General features: G+C 45.9%; 1 protein-coding gene across 3 annotated transcripts in view; it reads left to right on the top strand.

Annotated features, from left to right (window-relative positions):
* Nucleotides 1-12355, top strand: part of exo1 (exonuclease 1) — a 49279-nt gene that overhangs the window by 23051 nt on the left and 13873 nt on the right. For all 3 annotated transcript variants that reach the window (XM_021310736.2, XM_021310737.2, XM_036130666.1), the window contains exon 10: nt 1787-1982. In XM_021310736.2, coding sequence (XP_021166411.1) covers nt 1787-1982 — 196 coding nt within the window. The remainder of the gene's footprint in view (nt 1-1786; nt 1983-12355) is intronic.

Here is a 12355-nt window from a genome sequence, read left to right as displayed (position 1 = left end):
AGACTTTATGAGGAAAAAAGAGATAGTTAATGTTATACCATCATGAAAGTATACATTGTGTGTGCTTGTGAGTGAGAATTTGTTGACAAGATCACCAAAACACCCAGCTTTCAAGACCAAAACAGCATGGACTAATGGGCCACCATAGGTCACAGCTCCCCCAGTCAGCAGGACCCTGGGCACACCCACCAGAGAGCGGAGCCTGAGGCAAAGGAGCACATATAATGCAGTGGGGATGTGTGGGGATACATTTTTGACTCCACAAGGAAACTCATAATGTAATGAGGAGTGTAGTCAAATGGTGGCCTCTGTCCAAAAGCTTTGGATACAGAGAGGTTTGTTGGTGTCAGATGTTTGACTTTGCCCTTTTTAGGGCAAAGTCAAACATCTGACACCAACAAACTTGGCTGCATTATGCTAAAAAGCATAATGCAGCAAAGATGGGGTCAGTCAAACATTTGACTCCACCTTCACTTATGATTTAAGATGAAAAATCTGGATTTTGTAGTTTTATAAACTCACAACATTCTGATCCAGTGGGGTTAAGCGCAAAACACATTAGGGGTGGGTAACTTTAAATATTTCCGTCTACCCTTTAGCCACTAGCGGAGCTAAACCTGTAGCTTTCAGGTTTCGTGCCCCTGAAGGTCACTAACAACCCTGCACTGTTACAAAATTAAACTGTTTCAATCACTGTAATCTGACAGCAGACGACTTTAGATCAGCAGATTGTTTATAAAGACAAGGCCATTTCCACCCCTCTAGATGAGATCCTACATCAGAGAACCACAAATATGTCTGATCAGGTGTCATAGCTGTTTTGTTTTGTTGTTAGGGCAGTCTGAGCTCAGTCTGCTGTAACCTAGAATAGGTCATGTGACCTAGAATGGCATTCTGGGTCACATGATCCATTCTGCAATGGATCCCCCCTTCTCAGGTTACATAGTTGTGTTTTTGAGAAGTGGAGTCCACACTGAGCACTGATACGCGCAAGTACTGCATATTGACCTGAAAAGTCATTTAATATATCTCATATTGAGCTAATACTTGGGTCAAAACTTATAAGATACTGCTTTAAATTCACAATGCGGTTAGGATGGATGGGGTTAAATGTTTGAGTGTGAAATGTATAGTGCTGTGGAGATTTTTCTCTTGTAAATAACTATGAATTGAATTTAAATGTTTAACTCCACCCTGAAACAAAACTCCATGGGGAGTAGGTGGGGTAGAACTGTGCCCTGAAATGCATAATAGAATAAACTTATTCAAGGGTGGAGTCAACACAGGGGAAGATGTGTTGCCAGATTTTGGCTACACCTTCAAGCAAATAATGCAGAAAGTCAGATGTTTTGACTCTTCCCTGAATTAAAATACAATGCAATGGTTATGAATGCACTAAATGTCCGACACTGCCCTGAAAGGTGAATATCCACTGGGGGTAGGCGTTGTCTCTGCCCTGAAGCACAAAGCAGTGGAGGGAGTCAGACTCAGGGGGGGGGGGGGGGGTGTCTGGCTCCACCCTGACAACACTCTACACTGGGACTGGGTGTTGTCAGATTTCCTTTGTAGTTTGGTATTAAAATGAAACATTTTATTGCTATTTATCCTTCGAACTTGTTTATATCATCTTCACCTGAAAAGGTAACACTAGGTCTTTTATACAAAAGTTGCTCCCTTTGATACATCCTGTTTAGTAAATGACTGATCCAAAAACCAAATAAAGCCAAAGAAATAAACATAGCACACAAATTTAGACCTTAATGTGAAATATCTGTGTTTCTTTTAGATTCTTGTACATCTGATCAAGAGATACTGCAGCAGTACTCGGCTTCAGGGCCGAAACGATCCAAGTTAGAGCTGCAACCAGACAAGCAGGTGTTGAGCAGCCAGCCTCGGCTACGCAACTGCTTCGCCTCTACCACACTGCTGCAGCGGAGAAACCACGAGTCAGAGGAGAACACGAATCAGGCCACCCACAGCAGGTGATGTCACTGTCAAGCCGCAGCATCTGATTGGCTGAATGTTGTACTCATTTTAATACAGACCGTTTCAATTCTCTGAATCATTAGAGATGTGCATTTCAACTTAAACATTCAGACAGATCTTTAAATACTTGCTTTCACCACAGAAGAGCTGAAACCATGACTGTCAGCAACAGGTTCCTTTTTACAGTCTCAACTCTATCCCTTAAATAAAGAAAGAAAGGAAGACGTCCCAGCGTGTCGCATAATTTTTATTTGTCTAATTAATTTCCTATAATTGGCCATAAACAGCTGAGTGGGGTTAAGTGTGATAATAATTCCCAGATATCTAAATCCTTGTTTGGACCAGCGAAATGAGACACTGTTGTTGAGCTGTATAGGCCAAGTACCTGAAATCATCATGTCTCCTGACTTAGTCTTGTTAATTTTGTATCCAGACACTAACCCATGTTCATAAAGGCATTTCATAAGTGCAGGGATGGAAAGAAGTGTTTTTTTTCAAAGAGTAAAATATCATCCGCGAACAAGGCCATCTTATGGACTGCCCCCCCCCCCCCCCCTTCATCTGCAAGCCTGATGGCTAAAGGATCTGCCTCCCATTCTACTTTTAGAGACTCTAGGAACCACCAGTAGACCTGCAGTCTGAGAGTGAAGTGCTCTGTTAGGAACATACGGGGTAATCAGAGCTCTGATATATGATGGAGCTTGATTATTAAGGGCTTTATACGTTAGAAGAAGAATTTTAAATTCTATTCTTGATTTAACAGGAAGCAAATGAAGGGAAGCTAAAATTGGAGAAATATTATCCCTCTTGTTGATTTTCATCAGAACTCTTGCTGCAGCATTTTGGATCAGCTGAAGACTTCGAACTGCATTTTGTGGACTTCCTGATAGTAAAGAATTACAATAATCCAGCCTTGAAGTAACAAATGCATGGACCAGTTTTTCAGCATCACTCCTGGACAGAATGTTTCTAATTTTGGTGATATTCCTGAGGTGAAAAAAAGGGAACTCTGGAAACCTGTTTAATATGGGATTTAAATGACATGTCTTGGTCAAAAATAACACCAACCTGATTTTGGTACATAATTTACATAGTATGGGAGCAAATTTATTCATGAATATTTTGTAGTATACTCCAGAAAAGCTGTCCTTCCTGGTGATTTGTTGTTTTTTAGTCTGGTAATGGTTTCTCTCAATTTACTTTCTGTGATGGGTTTTGTTAACAGTTCTGTGTCCTCACTTGCTAGTTTATTTAGTTTAAGGAGACCTAAAAACTGTAATTTTCTCTTCTTTAAATTCTAGTTCTTCAGCTGGGTTGTGCAATTATACACTGTTTAAAGTTATTTAATGTTTCATAAATAACTCTCTGTCAAGTATTGTCTGGTGATGATCAGCTCTTAAGCTGATATCAAGACAACGGTTGAAAGGGATGAATTCGAGCACTAACGATCTTTTAACAGCAAAACCTGCACACACATAGAATAAAGGAGTGACAACTTCTTTTCAAGTTCAAGAATTTAATAACAGAAATAAAATGAACATCCAGAGAACATCACTATGTAATGCTGTTTACCTGAATTAACACAAGATTTCGATTAATAAATCCTCTACTAGGCTAGTGAAACTTAACTAAACTACTAAGCAAAATGAAGATAAAAAGAAGCTAAGCTAAGGAACTGTTTACATGCAAAAACAAACAAAAGACAAACAAGAGTGGTTGATCAGAATAACTCAGTGAAATCTTGTTCACTGAAGGTCTGATTCCAAAAACATGGAATGGAGTTAAAACATTTCCCATGTATTTCAATCCATTCACAGTGCAAGGCCCAAGTTAAACAAAACATTATTTGTTGAAATAATATTCTGAGGATCGGTTTGTCCTGTAAAATTCTTTAAACCCTTACGACCGAGTTTGTTAATGCGTCGTTAATGGGTCGCTGTAGCAACTCGGTGGCTAATAGGTTACAACATAAAGTAATCAAAATTGCCTTTACCAACATTGATATTCGGTGGTAATGCGGGGATAAAGCTCATAACACCATCGGAGGATGGCAGAGTTTTATGCTTTAAAATGTACTCCTTTTGAAAGGTCCGAAACCGGATGTTAGCAAGGCTAATAGCATGTTGGCTAGAGGACGCTTGGCGCTAACAAATGAAAGCTTTTGCTTTATTTTTAGTCTTAAAGGAGAAGTCCGGTCAAAATCAGAATTCAAACTGCTGAAAGTACTTTAAATATAAAACTACTACATACTGTGCAAAAAAATATACGTTTTTTTAATTATGAATAATTTTCATTTAATCATGTTTATGTGGAGGAATCCATCTTGGTCAAGAATAGTACTGTCACCTCCCATTTTTTGACGTCACTCGGCGGACCCGCAGTTGAGCAAGTTTCAACGCTCTTTGTCACGGCGCACTATTTTCCAAGATGGCGGCGACTGGTGCTCTGTACGAAGCAGAGAGTGATGAAGTACTTAGTGACATTGATGGGAGTTCCGTGGAGCTATCATCATCTGATAGCGATATAGATTTTTTTAGAAGAGTTTCTTGACAGAATCCGGACTTTTGACGGAATCCAGCGTACCTATTTCCAGTGCAAACTCAGTCGGGTCCTACAGTATATATGTATACACGTGTGTGTGTGTGTGTGAGAGTGTGTGTGTGCGCTCCGCCGCAGCATGGCTTTGCCGGCGCTGCAGCGGAGCACACACACACACACACACACACACACACACACACACACACACACACACACACACACACACACACACACAGCGGAGGAGAGATCGCGCTGAAGTGACTTAAGTTATATATTTGCCCTGTAGTAAAAAGGGCAGGTGGTCATTATTGTATAAATATTAAAATATAAAAGCGTTCCAGCACATGCTGGGGCGGAGGGATACCACATCACATGTGGTATCCCTCCGCCCCTCTGCTCGGTGACCATCCCCGCAAATTCTAAATAAAAAATTCTAAAATAAAAAATAACTTACCGAAAATCCTCGCTCTCATGTCATGTTCAAATCATTCTTCTTCAAAATGGTCGCTGCATATGACGTGTTTTCTCTCTGGCCAGAAGTTAGATGGCAAATCCGCTCTCTTCAAGTTGGCAATCCAGCAACGAGCCCGGTGGCTCATGAATCGGGAAGTTGAAATAAGCAATGTTTTTTCTACTTTTACCAGTTGTGTTGGAACATCCGATGGCCATGCACGTGGGCATTGTTGCTTCAGCAATAGCTCTTGGGAATGTCGGCGGTAAAGTCCTCTGGAAATCCGAAAAAATTATTGATGATCGCAGCTATGTAGAACGGCTCCTATTGACTTTGCATGGAAAGCGGAGAGAAATGCTGTCGCCGCTTCCGCTTTTCCACGCCCCAGGATGTGATGTCAAACGCCCCTTACTGCCCAAATATGGGCAGTAATGTCAGCCCCCATACAGTGATTCAGACGACAATTTATGTTTTTATTTTCTTATTGATTAAAGATGAGTTCATTAAATAACCACAAACGTATTAGTTTTAGTTATAGCTAATGATACCCTGATTTTTCCTTGTTGACCGGACTTCCCCTTTAATGAGCGGCTGGATAACGTAAACATTAATGTCCCATCGATGTATGAAACCCTTGTGGAGGTGACCGTTCTGTTAAACCTTAAAACGCACTCTACAGTGACATGGTACCAAATGCTAGCAATGCTATATCGTTAGCATTTTGTTCAAAACACCAGGTGTACACAGTTTACAAGACATTTCCCAATAAACCTTTTTACTTCACCCTCAGTTCGCTGCCCAACCTGTTGATGCCTCATGTGAGTTTTGTCCACTTTGGCCTTTCCAGGAAGAAGCGTTGTAAGCAGGGAAGTCGTTGGTTTGCCTCTTGGCAGGCTAGCATTAGCCTTGCAGCGTCACGTGGCTAACCACAGCGTGTGGAGGGAATGGAGGCCTGTAGGTCCTCCAGGCAGTCTCTGACTCCGTTGCGTTTCGATTTGAGCAGATTTCCTCAGAAATCCACAGCTTTCCGCTCCATCTAGGTTCGCTCCCCTGTACAGGCTGAGAAGAAATACACAGAGCTGTTTCGCATGCAGGATCTTTGCTCCTGCTACCGGTGATGATGTTAAGACAGCAAACTTAGCTCTGTATTTGCCCGGACATGTTGTTTGTCCGGATTCAGTCAGGACCTGTGCTGAAGTAGGCAGTCGAGTCTAGCAGACCCTGGATCAAGCGTTGCTGGTCCAGGCAATCTCCCTCAGCTGCTGGCTTGTGTGTCAGTGAGGGCCAACCAGGCCCTCATGGTTTGGCCTTCTTTGTCTGCTCTGAGAGAGCTGCAGTAGAGCTGAAGAAGTCTGCAGAAGAATGCTAAAGAGATCTGGTAGGAAGGTGTTATCACAGGACCCCTGGTGAGAGAAGGAGGGGCCGTCCAAGCCTTGAGGGTCTCATGTTGCAGCAGGAGTGAATTCTTTTTGTCACCTCTTCCCTACTGTTTAGGATCCAATCTGAGATGAATTATTCATCATGCCAAACTTATGGCATAACAGCTGTATATAGCTGTTTGTAACAAGTTGCAAACAAGTCTGAGATTTTAGTTGGGTCTATCTCAATCTGATGGGTTTCTGAGTTCCTTATCTTGGGAACTGCACGACTAGACTGGGCCTAAAATAATCTTCCCTTTTATTGTGCCATACCGGCATCCCATACAACTGAGGGGGAGACACTACCATTGTCATTTATAGTGAAGTATTCAGTCGGGGCTCCTTGTATTTCTTGCCTAATGTTTAAATCTGCTAATAATCCAATCAATCCAATCCACTTTATTTATACAGCACATTTAACAACAGAAAAAGTTTCCAATGTGCTGTACATAACAAGAAAATAAACTAAAAAGGACACAGAGGACCACACAACTACAGGGTGTTAAAAGCCGAAGACTGAAAGTGGGTCTTAAGACGAGACTTAAAACATTCCACTGTGGACGCTGTTTGTATATGGAGGGGCACAGTATTCCAAAGTCTGGGCCAACTACAGAAAAGGCTATGTCCCCTCTGGTTTTAAGCCTCGTCTTAGGCACTATTAACTCAGACCTCCGAGCACGTGCCGGAGAATAAATCTGGAGGAGGTCGGTGATGTATTGAGGAGCCATCCCATTCAAGGCTTTAAACACAAACAATAAAATCTTAAAATCAATTCTAAAACGAACAGGGAGCCAGTGCAGAAACTCAAGAATTGGTGTAATATGTTGATGTTTTCTGGTCCCCGTTAAAAGACGAGCCGCTGCGTTTTGGACTAACTGCAAACGGGAGAGAGCTCGTTGGCTAATGCCTGAATACATGCAAATTCAGGCATTAGACGGAGATGATAAAAACATAATTTTAAAACGCTGTTTATTTGTTTGTTCAGTTTAAAACCGCTGTCTTTGGTGACACCAAGGCTGGTTACTTTGAAATGTACAAAATCCTCAAAAGGTCCCAAGTCAGAGATGACACTGCCAAACACCATCACCTCTGTCTTGCTCTCATTAAGTTTCAGAAAAGTTTTTGATAACCAAGCCTTTAAGTCCCAAGTCATTAAAAAACTTCAACAGTGCTGATTCAGTACTGTGAATCTTTTTGTACCCTGACTGAAAAGCATCTAATATGCCTTGTTTGTCTAAAAAAGGTTGTACTTGTGCCAAGACACATTTCTCCAAAATCTTTGAGACAAGCGGTAATTTCAGATCAGGTGGGCCATTCCTCCCAACCACGCCCCTCCAGGTCCCACTGTCATTGGCCACGTGAGCATTGAAGTCCCCCAGCAAAACGAGGGAGTCCCCAGGAGGGGCACTCTCCAGTACCCCTTCCAAGGACTCCAAAAAGGGTGGGTAATCTGAACTGCTGTTTGGCGCATAAGCGCAAACAACAGTCAGAACCCGTTCCCCCACACGAATGCGGAGGGAGGCCACCCTCTCGTTCACCGGGGAAAACCCCTACGTGCAGGCACCGAAATGGGGGGCAACAACTATGCCCAACCCAGCTCGGCGCCTCTCACCAGGGGCAACTCCAGAGTAGAAGAATGTCCAGCCCCTCTCAAGGAGACAGCTTCTGCAGCCGAGGATCGGAACGCCAAGGTCCCCGCCCTCTACTGCTACCCGTTGCACAATGCACCCGACCCCTTTGGCCCCTCCAACAGGTGGTGAGCCCATCGGAAGGGGGACCCATGTCGCCTCTTCGGGCTGAGCCCGGCCGGGCTACATGGGCAAAAGCCCGGCCACCAGACGCTTGTCAACGTGCCCCACCTCCAGGCCTGGCTCCAGAGTGGGGCCCCGGTGACCCGCGTCCGGGCGAGGGAACACGACGTCCAATAATCGTAAGGGGTCTTTGGGCTGCGCTTTGTCTGGTCCCTCACCTAGGACCTGTCTGCCTTGGGTGACCCTACTAGGGGCTTAAAGCCCCTGACAGCATAGCTCCTAGGATCATTGGGACACTAAAACCCCTCCACCACGGTAAGGTGGCAGCCCAGGGAGGGGTGTCCATATGTGCTCTTGGCACCAGGACACCCTAGGTCGTAGTTCAATGATCGACTTTGTTGTCGTTTCATCTGATCTGCGGCCACATGTCTTGGACACTTGGGTGAGGAGAGGGGCGGAGCTCTCCACCGACCACTACCTGGTGGTGAGTTGGCTCCGATGGCGGGGGAGGAAGCCGGTCCGACCGGGCAAGCCCAAATGTACTGTGAGGGTTTGCTGGGAACATCTGGCGGAGTCCTCCACTAGACGGCGCTTTAACTCCCACCTCCGGGAGAACTTTAAACACGTCCCGAGGGAGGCGGGGGACATTGAGTCTGAATGGACCATATTCCGCGCCTCTATTGCTGAGGCAGCTAGTCGGAGCTGTGGCCGCAAGGTTGTCGGTGCATGTCGCGGCGGCAACCCTCGAACCCGCTGGTGGACACCAGCGGTGAGGGATGCCGTCAAGCTGAAGAAGGAGTCCTAGCGGGCTTTTTTGGCCTGTGGGACTCCGGAAGCAGCTAATGTGTACCGGCAGTCGAAGCGGTAGGCGAGGCCATGGAGAAAGACTTCCGTACGGCTTCGAAGCGATTCTGGTCCACTATCCGGCGTCTCAGGAGGGGCAAGCAGTGCAGTACCAGCATTGTTTACAGTGGGGGTGGTGTGCTGCTGACCTGGACTCGGGACATCGTGTTTTGGTGGGCGGAATACTTCGAAGACCTCCTTAATCCCACCAACACGTCTTCCATTGCGGAAGCAGAGCCTGAGGACTCTGGGTCGGGTTCTCCCATCTCTGGTGCTGAGGTTGCCGAGGTTGTTAAAAAGCTCCTCGGTGGCAAGGCCCCAGGGGTGGATGAGATTCGCCCTGAGTACCTTAAGGCTCTGGATGTTGTGGGGCGGTGTTGGTTAACGCGGCTCTGCAGCATTGCGTGGACATCGGAGGCAGTTCCCCTGGATTGGCAGACTGGGGTGGTGGTCCCCCTATTTAAAAAGGGGGACTGGAGGGTGTGTTCCAATTACAGAGGAATCACACTCTTAAGTCTCCCTGGTAAGGTCTATTCTGGGGTTCTGGAAAGGAGGGTCCGTCGGATAGTTGAATCTCGGATTCAGGAAGAGCAGTGTGGTTTTCGTCCTGGCCGTGGAACACTGGACCAGCTCTATACCCTCAGCAGGATCCTGGAGGGGGCGTGGGAGTTTGCCCAACCAGTCTACATGTGCTTTGTGGATCTGGTAAAGGCATTCGACCGTGTCCCCCGGGGGATCCTGTGGGGGGTACTCCGGGAGTATGGAGTACCGGGCCCTTTAATAGGGGCTGTCAGGTCTCTGTACGACCGGTGTCAGAGTCTGGTCCGCATTGCCGGCAGTAAGTCGGACTCGTTTCCGGTGAGAGTTGGACTCCGCCAAGGCTGCCCTTTGTCACCGATTCTGTTCATAACTTTTATGGACAGAATTTCTAGGCGCAGCCAAGGTGTTGAGGGGATCCGTTTTGGTGGCCTTAGGATTGCGTCTCTGCTATTCGCGGATGACGTGGTCCTATTGGCTTCATCAGGACGTGATCTACAGCTCTCGCTGGAGCGGTTCGCAGCCGAGTGCGAAGCGGCCGGGATGAAAATCAGTGCCTCCAAATCCGAGACCATGGTCTTGAACCGGAAAAGGGTAGAGTGCCTTCTCCGGGTTGGGGAGGATGTGCTGCCCCTAGTGGAGGAGTTCAAGTATCTTGGGGTCTTTTTCACGAATGAGGGGAAGATGGAGCGGGAGATCGACAGGCGGATTGGTGCAGCGTCTGCCGTAAAGCGGGCGCTGCACCGATCCGTTGTGGTGAAGAGAGACCTGAGCCAAAAGACGAAGCTCTCGATTTACCGGTCGATCTACGTTCCTACCCTCATCTATGGTCACGAACTTTGGGTCGTGACTGAAAGAACGAGATCCCGGATACAAGCGGCCGAAATGAGTTTTCTCCGTAGTGTGTCTGGGCTCTCCCTTAGAGATGGGGTGAGGAGGTCAGTCATTCAGGTACGGGACTCAGAGTAGAGCCAGTGCTCCTCCATGTGAGAGAGGAGCCAGTAGAGGTGGCTCGGGCATCTGGTCAGGATGCCTCCTGGACGCCTCCCTGGTGAGGTGTTCCGGGCACGTCCCACCGGGAGGAGGCCCAGGGGAAGACCCAGGACACGCTGGAGGGACTATGTCTCCAGGCTGGCCTGGGAACGCCTTGGGATTCCTCCTGAGGAGCTGGCCCAAGTGGCCGGGGAGAGGGACGTCTGGGCCTCCCTACTGAAGCTGCTACCCCCGCGACCCGACCCCGGATAAGAGGAAGAAGACGGACGGACGGACAAGCGGTAATTTGGAAATCGGTCGATAATTGGAGTCATGGGATCCAAACTAGGTTTTTTGATTAGTGGTTCAACGGCTGCTTTTTTACAGAAAGAAGGCACAGGTCCAGAAGACAGACTACTGTCAATTATCTCACCAACAACAGGGCTAATGGTGTCCCAAACCTCTATAAAAAGTGAGGAGGGACCGGGTCAGTGGAACAGGAGGAAGGTTTTAGCTTTAAAACTATTTCTGTTAAAACAGCTGGAGAGGCAGACTGAAACTGTAAAACAGATGAGCAGCAATTGACCGCAGAAGGACTCATTGTAAAACCTGATATATTTGCCCTAATAGTATCCACCTTTTTGATAAAAAAATGTAAGGAATTTAGTACAACTTTCGCTTGTCGTTTTCAGTGAAGGGGATGGAATAGGATTAAAAACAGAATCAATTGTGTTAAATAATCTCAGTAAGCCTCGCATTCTTTTTATCATTAGATCAGAAAAATTCTCGTTTCTTTGAACCCTAACCACCCTCTGATACTTTTTCCAGCTTTCTTTAAGAATCTGGTTCGAGACCTCCAGACAGTCTTTCTTCCACTTTCGCTCCGCCTTCCCACAGTCGCGCTGAGCTGCCTGCGTATTGTCGTTGAGCCATTGATCCTGCTTTGGCTTGGGATGCATGACTTTACAGGGAGCAACAATGTTCAATACCCTGGAGCATGCTGAAATAAAATAGTTCATCAAATGCTCTGTGCCAAATGCAGCACAATTTAACAGATTCTGTGCAGTTGCTGAAAAAAGGTGAGAAAAAGAAGTGTCAGTGTCAGGTTTTATAAGCCGACCTTGACGCACTGCTGGCATTTTCATGCCAAAAGCCAAATTAAAATCAAACATGACTGGGGTGTGGTCAGAGAACATTGCATCCTCAACAATAACATTTAAATTTTTAGCAGGAAAGCCATTCAATTCAATTCAATTTTATTTATATAGTGCCGATTCATGAAACATGTCATCTCAAGGCACTTTACAAAGTCAAATTCAATTATATTATACAGATTGGGTCAGATTATACAGATTGGTCAAAAATGTTCCTATATAAGGGAACCAGTTGATTGCATCAAAGTCCCGACAAGCAGCATTCACTCCTGGAGAAGCGTAGAGCTACAGGGAGAGTCGTCTGCATTGTCCATGGCTTTGCAGCAATCCCTCATACTGAGCAAGCATGAAGCGACAGTGGGAAGAAAAACTCCCCATTAACGGGAAGGAAAACCTCTGGCAGAACCGAGCTCAGTGTGAACGGTCATCTGCCTCTAACCGACTGGGGGTTACAGAAGACAGAGCAGAGACACAATAAGACAGATAAACAAGCACAGAAGCAAACATTGATCCAGTAATCAGACAACTGATTGGCCAGAGATGAGTCATGTTCAGGAAGTCCACTGTGCTGACTGCTTACCAGTAGAGTGGGTGGTGGTGGTGGACTCAATCTGGTGGAACAATGTCATCACCAAAGCCTGACTGGATAATTGTGGAAATCTCTGCCACAGCCCATCTCTGTCTCATTCTGAAAACAAACAGAAA

The sequence above is a fragment of the Fundulus heteroclitus genome, unplaced genomic scaffold (assembly GCF_011125445.2).
Source record: "Fundulus heteroclitus isolate FHET01 unplaced genomic scaffold, MU-UCD_Fhet_4.1 scaffold_37, whole genome shotgun sequence".
Lineage (NCBI taxonomy): Eukaryota > Metazoa > Chordata > Actinopteri > Cyprinodontiformes > Fundulidae > Fundulus > Fundulus heteroclitus.
The sequence above is the reverse complement of the archived record's forward strand: the minus strand, read 5'-3'. Positions and strand labels throughout refer to the sequence as shown.